At 41.8% G+C, this 14244-nt stretch overlaps 1 protein-coding gene across 6 annotated transcripts in view; it reads right to left on the bottom strand.

The window, feature by feature from the left end:
• UBAC2 (UBA domain containing 2) overlaps window positions 1-14244 on the bottom strand; it is a 196510-nt gene that overhangs the window by 64469 nt on the left and 117797 nt on the right. For all 6 annotated transcript variants that reach the window (XM_040425274.1, XM_040425273.1, XM_040425272.1 and 3 more), the window contains exons 6-7: window positions 10781-10904; window positions 7076-7123 (exon numbers count right to left, since the gene is read on the bottom strand). In XM_040425274.1, the coding sequence (XP_040281208.1) occupies window positions 7076-7123; window positions 10781-10904 (172 nt within the window). The remainder of the gene's footprint in view (window positions 1-7075; window positions 7124-10780; window positions 10905-14244) is intronic.

Consider the following 14244-nt stretch of genomic DNA (forward strand, 5'->3'; position numbering starts at 1 on the left):
AAGTAAGCAAGGCACTGGTAGAAATCTGCATCATGCTGTAGATTTACAATCAAATCCACACTGTTTACCAAATCTTATCCACACACTGTGGAAAATTTGCCCAATCAAAATTGCAGATAACTTGACGTAAGGTGTAGATTTAAAATGACACTGTCATGCTGTGGATTTCTGTCACAGATTTCATCTTTTGCACTGCAAATTTGTAGCAAATCTGCAGCATTCCCACACCAAAATTTGCAGCAAATTTGACCAAATACACTGTAGATTTTCTAGTACAGAAAATCCTAAGCAGAAATGCGAAGTGGCCATACCTTTGCTCTTCCCCCTCATGGTGGGCAGTTGTAAGTTGTGTCACACAGACTGTGAGTGTGACAACATGGGTCTGAAAGAGGTCAGATGATAACTAACTCTGCCCTGACCTTAGTCTATTTCTGATATTGACCCACTGCCGCCTGTCCTGACCTTGGACTTGTTTTTCGGATAGGTGTCATACAGTGTCGACTTGTCTCTGGATTTGACTCCCTTATCTGACTTCAGTGTCAGATACATCCTGGTGCTTGCCAGTGTCAGGACGTAACAAATGTCAGGGTCCTGACACTGGCAAGCACCAGGATGTTCAGTGTCGCAGTTCAGAGGCGGAGCTAATAAGGCTGACCACTGACAGGCCTTACTATGTTTGCTCAATGTTCCTCCTCTTCTCTGTTTCTCATGCGTCTTGTGGGTACCTATGGTATGTGCTGTATGTTGTGTGGCGGACTACATGTATCCATGTCCTTATGTATCCATTTTGTGTCCCTCGAAGGTCTACTACAGCATTAACCCCTTCCCAATACGCGCCGTACATATACTGCACATCGGGAAAGTTCCCGCATTCTGCCATACAGGTTACTGACAGCCAGGCCCCTGCTGTAACTTCCGGCATTAGTGAAAACACTGATACTGGTGGATTAACCCGTCAGATTCGGTGGTCAATGTTGACCGCCGCATCTAAGCGTTTTACATAGGTAAGGAGTTCCCCCTCCCACCCACTGGCACCCCGTGATGTGATCGCAGGGTGCCGATGGTTGCTATGGCAGCCCGAGGCCTTTCAAAGGTCTCCAGGGATGTCAGCTACGAAAGCCTATAAGGCCCAGGAGGGTCTCATAGGTGAACTGTCATTGTAAGAGTGACAGTTATAATGCATTACAATACAGCCTGTATTGTAATGCATTGTAAAAGCGATCAGACCCTCAAAAGTTGGAGTGGGAGTGAAATAAAATGTAAAAAATAAGTGTTTTAAAAAAGTAAAAAAACAAGTTTCAAGTTAAAAATTCCCTTTCCTCTTATCAAGCTATTTACTATTGTTAAAACTAGAGAAAAAAATAAAATAAAAATAGACATATTAGGTATCGCCATGTCTGTAATGACCAGCTCAATAAAAATATAACATGATCTATCCAATCAGGTAAATGCCATAGAAAAAAAAAAAACAATGCCAGAACTAGGGTTGCAGCGGGTATCGAACTATCGATACTTTTTGACGGATCAATTTGATACCGGGATTTGCTATTTTCCGATACTAGGCTGCGCTGCGATGAGAGGGCACCGAACCGCGGCAATTAACCCCTCAGGTGCCACACCTGAGGGGTTAATTGACGGGGATCGCAACGCCCTCTCATAGAGGCCGGGTGCCGGGTATGTGATACAGCCGACACCCGCCGCTTACATTCGTATTAATGGTTTAAGTACATTCATTAGTGGCGCACTGCGCCCCCCCGGTATTATAGTCATTGGTGGCGTAGTGCGCGCCCCCCCCCCCAACCCCAGTATTATATTCAATGGTGGCAAAGTGCTCCTTCCCCCCTCAGTATTATAGTCATTGATGGCAGTGGCTACTGGGTCCCCTCCACCTCAGTCTATTCATTGGTGGCAGTGGCAGCTTCCCATCGGAGCCCCAGCAATGCAATTGCGGGGCTCCGATCGGTTACCATGGCAGCCAGGACGCTACTGAAGCCCTGGCTGCCATGTTAAGCTCCCTGCTGCTGTATGCACAAAGCACAGGACAGCAGGGACAGAGTTAAGTCCTATTCACCCTAATAGATCTCTATCAGGGTGAATAGGACAAGGGTTTCAGACCCTAAGGGGGCTAATAGTTATTAAATAAAAAGTTTAAAAAAAAACACCAAAAGATTAAAAGATTAAATCACCCCCTTTCCGAATTTTATAGATAAAGTATATAAACAATAAAAAATAAACATATTACTTATCGCTATTTTTTTCACATTGTATCTAATATCGAGTATCGCAATACTTTTTTATGGTATCGAAATCAAATCAAAATTTTGCTATCGTGACAACCCTAGTCAGAACAGCCATGTTTGTGTCAAGCAATCAAAAACTCTTATGTACCCCAAATGGTACCAATAAAAAAATTTCACAATCCTGCAAAAAACAAGTACTCATACAAGACCATTGGCAGAAAAATAAAAATAAATGAGTTTCAGAAAATGGCGACACAAAAACATTTTTTTTTCTCCGCATGGTATACGCTGCAATAACAAGGCCCAAAAAGCAATAGCATAATTGCTGTCTTTTCTTTATCCTGCTTCCCAAAAAGCAAAATAAGAACTAATCGAAAAATTGTATGTACTCCAAAATAGTGCCAATGATAATGGCAACTCATCCTCCAAAAAACAAGCCCCAACACAACTCTGTAGAGAGAAAAATAAAAAATATATATGGTTCTCAGAATTTACTGTACTGGTACCCCAGAGGCTGTTTGAAAGCAACATGGTGCTCATAAACTAATCCATCAAAAGGTACATTTTTCTTCCTGAACCTCTCATTGTACCCATCAGCAGTTTACATCCACATTTATGGCATTTCCATACCTAGCAGAACCTGCCTAATAATTTAAGGGTCATGGTAAGAGTCTTCAATGGTACAATCTGGGCACTGAAATGTCTGTGGGAAATGTTCAATTCTCATTTTGTACTGTCCCCTTGCTCACTGATTTTTGTAACATGCCTGTTGTGTCAAAATGCTGACTCCACCCCATGATGAATAACTTGTAAACTACAGAATTAGGGTAATAAATATTGATATTTGTTTTGCTGTCAACCCTTGCTGTGTTACAGGAGAAATGAATTAAAATGAAAAGTCTGGAGAAAAAAAACATTTCACCTCCATTTTGCTTTAATTCTTGTGGAACATCTAAAGGGCTAACAAAGTTTCAAAAATCAGTTTTGAATAATTTGAAGGGTGCACTTTCTGAAATGGGCTAATTTATGGGTGGTTTCTATTATGAAAGCCCCTCAAAGTCACTTCAGAACTGAATTGGTCCTTAATAAAGTTGGTTTTGGAAATTTTCTTGAAAATTAGAAAAATTGCTTCTAAAATTCTAAGCCAAAATAATGGCAAGTTAAAGTAGACATATTGTGAATGCTATGTAATAACTATTTTGCGAGGTATCACTATTTGTTTTTAAAGCAGAGAAATTTAAATTTACAATATTGCTAATTTTTCCAAATTTACTGTAAACACATCTACCCAAATTTACCACTAAGGACACTTTCACATCTGCGTTTTTGCTGGATCCGTCAAGGGGTCAGCAAAAACGCATCCGGTCAATAATACAACCATGTTCATCCGTTCAGAACGGATCCAGTTGTATTATCTCCAAAAATGAACAAGACGGTTCCGGCACTAAAACCATTGTAAGTTAATGGGCACCGCATCCGTCTTGATTAGTATCCCATGGCGCGCACTAAAACGCTGCTTGCTGCGTTTTTGTGTCCAGCATGGGCACGCAACATATCGGAACAAAATGCATTCTGGTGCACTCTGATCCGATTTGTTCAGTTTTGTCCACATTGACAATGAATCGGGACAAAACTCAAGTATTTTCCTCCTGACGGATGTCAAAACCAGAAAGGAAAACTCAGATGTGAAAGTAGCCTAACATGAAGTACAATGGGTCACAAAAACATTCTCAGAATCATTGTTTGGATAAGTAAATACATTCCAAAGTTATTACCATATAAAGTGACACCTCAGATTTGCAAAATTAGGCTGTGTCAGGAAGGTGAAAACTGGCTCTGTCTGGAAGAAGGAACAACATGAAGGAACTGAGTCACCGCTATGCATCAGCCCACTGGAAATATTTCCTGCAGGGTCTATTGCAGGTCCACCCCTGTATTGTGGTCCTTAAAGGGTTTTTCCAAGTATCAACAATTCATAGGATAGGTAATAAGTGTCTGATCATTAGATGGCCCCAGCCATCATGAGAATGGGTATCCACCAGGAGGACAGGAGGTCACATAGCCGACTAAAAACCTCAGTTTAATAGTCCTGGCCCTTCTAATTTTGCACTTCCAACACAATAGAAGTATTCAGTGACCTTGTTTATGATTTTTACACATTCACAGTGTGAACTCTTGACTTAAAGGGATTCTGTCACCTTGTATAACACAAATTCAGATTTTAAACCAGTCATGCTCCACAGTTTACCTTGAATCGGCTGTGCTGTTCTATATTGTAATCCGTCCAGCAGTTTTGCAGAAAAACGACTTTTATAAAACCCTGAAGGTGCCCAGAGGGGCGTTATGTTCCCCTTTGTGTGCCCAGTAACGCCCCTCTTACAGTGCCCAAAACGCCTTCCTCCAGAATCCCTAACCGCCCACAGCTTCTCATCCCTCTCCTCCCCCTCCCTGACGGCCGAGCGAAGTCTCGCGCGAGCGCATGCCCAGTGACGACGATGAAGCTCCTGCCCTCAGTCTCCAGCAAATCGCACTGGCGCAGCCCTCAGTGGGTACTGCGTCTGCGCGAGACTTCGCTCGGCCGTCAGGGAGGGGGAGGTGAGGGATGAGACGCTGTGGGCGGTTAGGGATTCTGGAGGAAGGCGTTTTGGGCACTGTAAGAGGGGCGTTACTGGGCACACAAAGGGGAACATAACTCCCCTCTGGGCACCTTCAGGGTTTTATAAAAGTTGTTTTTCTGCAAAACTGCTGGACGGATTACAATAAAAAACAGCACAGCCGATTCAAGGTAAACTGTGGAGCATGACTGGTTTAAAATCTGAATTTGTGTTATACGAGGTGACAGAATCCCTTTAAGTGATTCATTAGAAATCATTGTCAAAATACATTTCAATACATCCTGTATTTCATGACGCATAGACAGTAAGATAACTGCTACAGTATTCATTTTAATATTCAAACCACCTTCAGAAGACGTGGAGAGTAGTTTCGAAAAACCAGAAATCAGAATATTAGATATCCTTTTAGAATAATCTAGACCAACTGGAGAAAGCTAGGGATCAGACATGGAAAATTTGCCTGGATTCCAAACAGAGAAGTACCGGTAAGCCTACTCTTGACAGGAATAGAACATAGCCGTCAGCGAGCTTCCTGAAGATCAGACATGACAGGATTCTAGGAGCCTTACTCTCTCGTTTGCTTGTTATGGATATATAAATGAATTTGCCTCATTCTTCCTCATCTATTTAGTTAAGTTCAGTTGTAATTTACAGTATCAATGCAGTAATCAGCAATATACTGTATTTAAGAGGCCTCCAATCTAACAATGAAGCATGGGGATTAAGGTCTCAATGAATAGACATAAGACACACAGTAGCTGATGCCCTCCCCACCTGCTTCTGTATGTCTCATGTCATACATGACAGATTACTTCTTATTACTTACATATTACTCTCCCCAACCCTCTATTCGTTGCGCCATCCTCCCTGCCAGGCTTTGTATCTCTGACTGAATTGGTGACATGCCTGTATACCGCAGTTGCCTACTCCAGCAAAACACTGGCCTCAGAGGTCTTGTACCACATACCACTGAGGTCAGTGATTGGCAGCAGTGCTCACACGCAGTATACTATCATCAGCACAGCCAAAACATTATGGCTACAGAGGCAAGATGGATAGGAGAGGTGCCCGTTACAGAAGGGATCAAGACAGTAAGTTTTTTATTGTACTAGCATCTTTGTATTCTTTAAAAAATAAAATAAACGGACAACCCCTTTAATTAGTCAATATCAATATTTTATTGTATCGCAGCATCCTCAAGCACTATTAAGTGCAGTACTACATGCGTAGCACTGCTGACCCTGACTCTGGATAGAAATGTATGTGTATACTTTCCCTGCTCCTCCCCAAAGCTGTGCTGTAATACACAGAGAGGACTCATGAGCTTGTGATCAGGAGGTCCTCTCTATTACATAAATGCCGAAAGTCCAGTCAATGTATTAAAGCAGCACTTTGCTGTGGTACAGCGGGGGAATGGGGGTATACACATATAAAGTAGCGATCCTAAGGCTACTTTCACACTAGCGGCAAGGAACTCCGGCAGGCTGTTCCGGCGGGTGAACAGCCTGTCGGATACGTGCTGCCGCTAGTGCACGTGTGCCCCCGGACTACCGCTCCGGCCCCATTGACTATGATTATAGTCAATGGGCCGAAGCGGTAGTCCGGGGGCATGTGTGCACTAGCAGCAGCACGGATCCGACAGGCTGTTCACCCGCCGGAACAGCCAGCCGGAGTTCCTTGCCACTAGTGTGAAAGTAGTGTTAAAATCCAGCGGTCACAGGCAGGGGAAAAAAGTGGTATGTGAGGCCCTGCCCTGCTGCGGCTCACTCCACTGAGCGAGCCCTAATTTCTTATGTCTGCTTGGCGCTAACTAAAACTGGTTCCCTAGTCTTCTGCCTGAAGCCACAAGCACAACACAATGCCCATACTAGTACAGTGATAACAGGAATTCACAGGATGACATCATATGTCTCTTCGCTGCCTGGAAGAACTAGGTCTGAGGAACCAAAACATTTACTGTTCTTTTATCATCTTTATCACACATTGCAGCTTTATTTTATAGTAACTACTGTACATCCAAAACTGAAAATTCTCACGTATGTGTCCAAGAATGTATAAGAATGGCACGTCATATTTTTTTTCCTAAAGACCTGAAACAATATTTTTCAATATTTACATATTGTACACGTAAAAAACGCTGTACTCCTATAGCAGTACTAAGGGTGCAAATTTTAGGAATCGATGGGTGGACAATACATGTAATACTGCAACTGTACTTACCACACCACTTACGGCAAGCACCAGCATATATGGACTTGATGTCAAAAGCTAAACAGAGTAAATAAAAGTGTTAATATAGTAAGTCAATCACTGTACTCGTTATGACTTTGCAAAGTATAATGCAAAATAAGAAAATTTAAGTATATCTAAACTTTCAAGAAATACCCTAATAATCATTTTTGGAATATAATTAATTTATTAGTTGCATTGTTCTACAAGAAAAAGAGGCCCTCAAAGTATAGGGCTTCCTGAAGCGCATACAGAATCCATACACCGTAGCCATATATGCAGTGTATGGATTCTGATTTTTACAGTATGATCCGCAGGAGCACACCTCGCAGCTCCTGCCTGTGCCCAGAGAACATCGGTGCAGAAGATCATGCAGCAATGTGCTATGCCAGGCTTTAATGGGGCTGAAGGGAGGACAGGTAGGAGCTCACACTGGTGGTCCTGGCTGTCCTTGCTAAAGCCTAGAACAGGGTATCCTGTACCAATGTTTTATGGAATAGATTACAGTGGAGGACACAGGCAGGGCAGCAAGGTGTGCTCCTGCCAATACAGCACTCACAATCCATACAGCGCATATATACTTATGGTGTACGGATTCTGCAGTGAAGAACAGTTCAGGAAGGCCCGAACTTCAAGGTTCTCTTTTGCTTGTAAAACCATAAAATCAATAAAGTATATTAAAAAAGTATTATAAAGGTATTTCTGACAGTATAAAAAATATTTCTTGAAACTTTAGGTAAACTTTAAGACATTTTCATCTCCACAATACTTTTACTATACGTTTCTAAGTCCTAGTTGTTGTAACACAGATTAATCTAGAAGTCCAGTGACAAGATCTACTTTGTAATATATTGGTAGCAAATCTAGGTACGCACATCTGAAGGCATAATCCAGGCATCCTCAAACTGCGGCCCTCCAGCTGTTGCAAAACTACAACTCCCTGCATGCCCGAACAGCCTACAGGTATCAGCCTACAGCAGGGCATTGTGGGAGTTGTAGTTTTACAACAGCTGGAGGGCCGCAGTTTGAGCATGCCTGGCATAATCTATTTCTCACAGTGAGCAGCAGGACTTAATACTTACAAATCACCTATCAGTAAGAGAGACGCTAGAGCCGAGCAATATAGAAAAATAGTTAATCACGTGCACACACAGTCAGGATGGTTATGCATCCACTTGCATTGAATGGTAGTCTAAAGGTCCCATTACATGGCCTGATGCAGCAACCGAAAGCTCCTAAGACGGCTCATTAGCGATAATCTGTCTGAAAATCGGGCAGTGTAAAGGGCCCTGAAGTAAACATTACTATGTGTGCTTCTCACATGTACAATTATATGTTATTGTAGGCTTCACATGATTACTTTACTCTGTTATTTAGTATCTGTAACTTTTTTGCGCTTTCATGTGATCTCTGCTTATAGTACCTGTTTCACATGGTCCTAAACACACAGCTTATTTTTATGTTTTTGTATGTGCAGTGTGTACTATCTTGTTATTACATCATGGTTAATCCATGTTTGCCCCAGTGTTGTGGGATTTCAATGTCCAATTGATTGATCTTTACTCCCCCCTCTGTTTTTAGGGTACTTTCACACTAGCGTTGTTAGAATCCGGAAGGCAGTTCCGGTAACGGAACTGCCTGCGGGATACGGCAAGCCGTGTACAAACGGATAGCTTTTTTTTCCAGATCCATTAGACAGATTCGGTGATATACCGGATCCGTCTCATCCAGAATAACGGATCTGGTATTTATGTTTATTCAAAGAGCAAAATCCCGGCGCATGTGCAGACCGGAAAACCGGCTCCGGCAATGCAGTAATTTCTGGAACACTTGGTACCAGATCCGGCATTAATACATCTCTATGGATCCGGCAAGTGCGGTATTGTACCGGGTTTTTGTCCGAAAAAAATACCGTACAAGGGACATCCTGATGCATACTGAACGGATTGCTTTCCATTCAGAATGCATTAGGACAAAACTGACGCGTTTTTTTCCAGTACTGAGACCCTTTACCGGATTTCAATACCAGAAAAGAATAACGCTAGTGTGAAAGTAACCTTAGCATTGTTTTGCATGAATTAATAAAGAATACTATTTTTCTAAACTGTTTGGCTCTAGTGACTCACGTGTACATTGGTAATATATTTGTTAGCCCTTCAAAAGGCAGTACTGTACATAGAATGTATGAGCAAAGGAAAGAATATAAAAGGCAACATGGAGACTTTTTCTAGAGTGACTTTCCATGATTTTATTTATTGTGTGAGAGGTACAGTTTGCATGCATCCTAATTTGGGCCTTTAGGGTGCAGCAATCATCACCACAGTCTGAAAACCATAACCTTTTTTTCAGCAAAGTATCCGTATGGTTTATACTTTGCAGGATGAATTATTTTTTTCAATGAAACTGTTTTAGGCTCGGTAACTTCTATTAAAAAAGTCTATTGTGAGAAAGACAAAAAATGTATACATATATATATAATTTTTTTCTTTTTTACGTCATTCCCATTGCAGTATATATAACGATAATTTTATGTGGACTATTATGTGGATAAGTGAGAGCAAACCCCATTACGTTTCTGGTTAAACAAATATTTATAGTTTTATTTCCCACTTTACTAATATTACATAAACACATTAAATAACATTTAAAATCAAATTAGTTTTTTTTTTTTTTGACACTTTGGCCTCTGACTGGGATGGAAACCACTTGACACCATGCAATCATGTTGTTGAGACACTGATGGGGCGACACTGACAGCCCCCTCCCTCTGTCAAACCACTTAGGTGCTGTACTCACTACGGAACATCTAAATTTAAGAGGTTGAATGGCAGAGATCAGAGTTATCTTGAATCCCAGCCTTTTCTATAGTTTGGCGGATACAACCAGTACCCCTTGCTGACAGTGCTGGTACTGCACCATCACCAAGCGGGAATGACCCACTTACTGCAGCATCCTATTATGCCCTGTGGTGGGAAGGAACTGAAGCATTCCTCTGGACTTGGTCTGTAGCGTAGTGACATCTTTTTTCTCTTTATTACTAGACTGTCTTTCTTTTGTCGATTTGGGAGGTTTGTTAACATTTATAGATATCATGAAGAAACTAAAGAAGAATTAGAACATTAGGTGGTCCAGAATAACAAGGCCTTATTATCATACTGCATGAAGTCATCATCTCCGGTTGGGTAGACACTGGCACACATGAAATCAGCTCTGAAATCTGTCTTTAAAGCAGATCTGTTCTCTTCACAAAGGTCATGAGGCGCACTTTTACACAAAACTAGATAAAGATCACCATTGTGAAATTCTGTACCCTAGCAAACCCATGTAATACAGTGAAAGAGTGCCACATTCCACAGTTCAAGCGCTACTGAGAAAGGACATTATATTCTACATTTAAAAGTGCATGTTGAACTTGAAACAGACATTTCTATAAAAGATTAATCAATATAAATATCTTCCTGGCTGTATGTTTGCATTGGGACTAGAAACTATTGGGGTAATTTATCAAACTGGTGTAAAGTAGAACTGGCTTAGTTGCCCTTAGCAACCAATCAGATTGCACCTTTCAACTAAGCCAGTTCTACTTTACACCAGGTTGATAAATGACCCCGTATTTGTCTAGGCCAAATAAGGAAGCAAAAAAAGATCACACATTTCAGTCGTTTTCAGTAGCATGAAAGACGAAACATCACCTACCTGCAGCCCCACTATGTACACCAACGTCTTATTGGTGATTGGAAACCAGCCAAATATGTGAGCCAATGGCACTCCTGGCACGGAGCAATAAAATGGCACAAAGAGCGCGAAGATGGGAGATAAACTGTGAAGATAGAGAATAGAAAGAGGTCGACACTATGAAAACTAACATGTACTTAGATCAACGGGACATGCTTCTACTTTTTTGGCAATTTGGAACATTTTTGGCAATTTTTAAATGTAAAAGCATCAATGGAAAAATGCTAAATGAATGAAACTTGGCAGGTATAAAAAAAAGCATCAATAAACCAATATTTAAATATTTGAATTTTAATAGTTTTCCTGGCAATAGCTTGCCTTGCATGACACATGGGTAAAAATACAAGTACCATCTTTAGCGTGGAGGAGATGACACCAAGACACTAATGACTGTTTCACACGAGCGAGTCCATTGCGGGAATCACGCTCCGCGTGTGAGTGTGATCCTCCGATCTGGACTTGCAGGAGCGCACAGCATTATCATGATTTATAATGCTATGTGCCTCTGCTTCACCTTTTTTCTACAGAATCATACTGACAGCTTCATGTCACTATGATTCTGTGGAAAAAAGGCCATGCAGAGACACATAGCATTATAAATCATGATAATGCCGTGCTCCTGCAAGTCCAGAGCGGAGGATCACACTCACACACAGAGCGTGATTCCCGCAATGGACTCGCTCGTGTGAAACAGCCCTAAAGGGGTAGATTTATCAAAGGTGATGTAAAGGAAAACTGGCTTAGTTGCCCATAGCAAGTAATCAGATTCCACCTTTCATTTTTCAGAGCTCCTTTGGAAAATGTAAGGTGGAATCTGATTGGTTGCTAGTTTTCCTTTACAAATCTCCCCCTAAAGACCCCTTTACATGGGCAGATAAAGTATACCAATATAAACAACGCAGCAAGTCCAGTGGTGCTTGTTGTCTTCCAGGTAAATGTATCAAACATCACCTGTATGTCCATTAATTTTCTGTCCAACTAAAAGACGCAAGCGTGGACCATCAGAAATGTTAACATGGTGCAATGATCGTGAATGAACATTCATACATGTCCCACTTCCGGGCGAGACATTATACAGTATATCAGTCCATTTGAAACTCGGTTCCCAGTCTTGAAGAACCCCTTTCACTTCTGCACACTCCAGAAAAACCTAGTCTAGCGCTGAGGAAGCACCAAATTTCAATTAAGTGCCAAAGGAACTCTTTAAAGGGAACCTGTCACCATGAATATGCAATTTAAGGTGCAGGCAGCATGTTATAGAGCAGAAAGAGCTGAGCAGATTTGTATACACTTTTATGGGAAAAAGTTCAGTATAAGATGAAATTCATTGATTTCAATTTCTACTCATTCTGGTCTTTGAATTCGAGGAGACGGTCCTATCAGTGACTGACAGCCTTCCCTCTATGACTGTGTATACACAGATAGCCGTCAGTCATGGATAGGACCGCCTCATCGAATTCAAAGACCAGAATGAGCAGGAATATAAATGAATGAAAGCCAAGTTAGGGTGCATTCACATCGCCGTTTAGCTTTCCGTTCTTCTGATCCGTCAGAAAAAGAAAGAGAAAAAAAAACAGGATCCAGTGAAAAAAAGGATCATGTTGCATCAGTTGTCATCCGTTTGAGCCATTTCCGTCTCAGATCCGTTTTTTTACATGGGAAAAAACTGCATGCAGTACTTTTGTTTCCATCTAAAACGGATTTCAGACGGAAATGGCTCAAACGGATGACAACTGATGCAACAGGATCCTTTTTTTTCACTGGATCCAGTTTTTTTTTTCTCTCTTTCTTCTTCTGACGGATCAGAAGAACAGAAGGCTAAACGGTGACGTAAATGCACCCTTATACTGAATCTTTTCCCATAAAACTATATATCAGTCTGCTCAGCTCCTCCTGCTCTATAACATGCTGCCTGTAGCTTAGATACCATGCTCAATGTGACAGGTTCCCTATAAGACCAGCTTGTAGATTTATCACAGTGCAAAGTTACGTAATACACCATACAAAGAAAAATGTCAAGGGGCCTTATCACTAAGACAGAATCTTCTAAAGTAAGGTGTTATATATCCTCACACACAGCACCCAAACAGTGCCTCATCATAAAGTAACTAAATAATGTCACCATATAGTGTACTTACATTATGCTGACAACTGTACACATACATAACTCTGTCACACTATACAAACACACAACCCATAGAATGACAGTCATAGTCTGCCCATTTATAACATAATAATAGACAGTACAGTGTCCTCATGAAGAGTCATAAAAGACTGCCAGCTGAGTGCCCCACCCATACATCTCCATATGCATTTACAACAAGAAGTTAATGGGAGCTGGTGGACACAGACAGCAGAGGGACCCTATGCATGAACTAAATATGAGCCCTCTGCAACCCACAAGCTCATCTTAGAGCACCCCCATAATATCTAAAACAATTCACCAGTAAATACAATAGCTCAGTACCATATGTGCAATCCGATACACAGCATAAAGGTGCTGGCTGCTCTTAGGCTACTTTCACACTGGCGTTTTGGCTTTCTGTTTGTGAGATCCGTCCAGGGCTCTCACAAGTGGTCCAGAACGGATCAGTTTTGCCCTAATACATTCTGAATGGATAAGGATCAGTTTGCCTCCGTTCCGTCTCCATTCCGCTTTGGAGGCGGACACCAAAACTCTGCTTTCAGGGTTTTGGTGTCCGTCTGACGAAACTGAGCCAAACGGATCCGTCCTGGCACACAATGTAAGTCAATGGGGACGGATCTGTTTTCTATTACACAATCTGGCACAATAGAAAACGGATCAATTGACTTTCAATGGTGTTCAAGACGGATCAGTCTTGGCTATGTTAAAGATAATACAAACGGATCCGTTCTGAACGGATGCAGACGGTTGTATTATCTGAACGGAACCGCACCAAACGCGAGTGTGAAAGAAGCCGTAAAGGGGTTTTTCAAGTGTTTTATACAGATGTCCTATCCTCAGGATGGGTCACCAGTATCTGATCGATGGGTGTCCAGCTGTTGGCACCCTTGCCTCCATCGCAGCCTAATTGCAGCTTACCAAGCACAGCGCTGTACATTGTATAGCGTGTCTGCTTGAAATAGCAACTCAGCCCCATTCACCTGAGCTGTGCCTAGGCCATGTGATCGATGAATGTGATATCACTGGGCTAGGGTAAGGTGAGAGGAGGAGTGCTGCGACCTCTTCAAGCAGCTGATCACCGAGGACGCAGGGAGTCAGAGTGCCACCATTCAGCAGGATTGACAACCGCCCAGTAATTTGGGGACAGTCCGAAAAAATAGGCAATATTTTTCCTTTTTTTTGTGTCCGTGATAAAAAAAAAAAAAAGACATGTCCGTGAATTTTTTTGAGGCTGGTGGTACTTCGCAAAAAATTCTGGTTTGCAACCCTGCTGTTCAGT

This window comes from Bufo bufo, chromosome 3 (genome assembly GCF_905171765.1).
Source record: "Bufo bufo chromosome 3, aBufBuf1.1, whole genome shotgun sequence".
Classification (NCBI taxonomy): domain Eukaryota; kingdom Metazoa; phylum Chordata; class Amphibia; order Anura; family Bufonidae; genus Bufo; species Bufo bufo.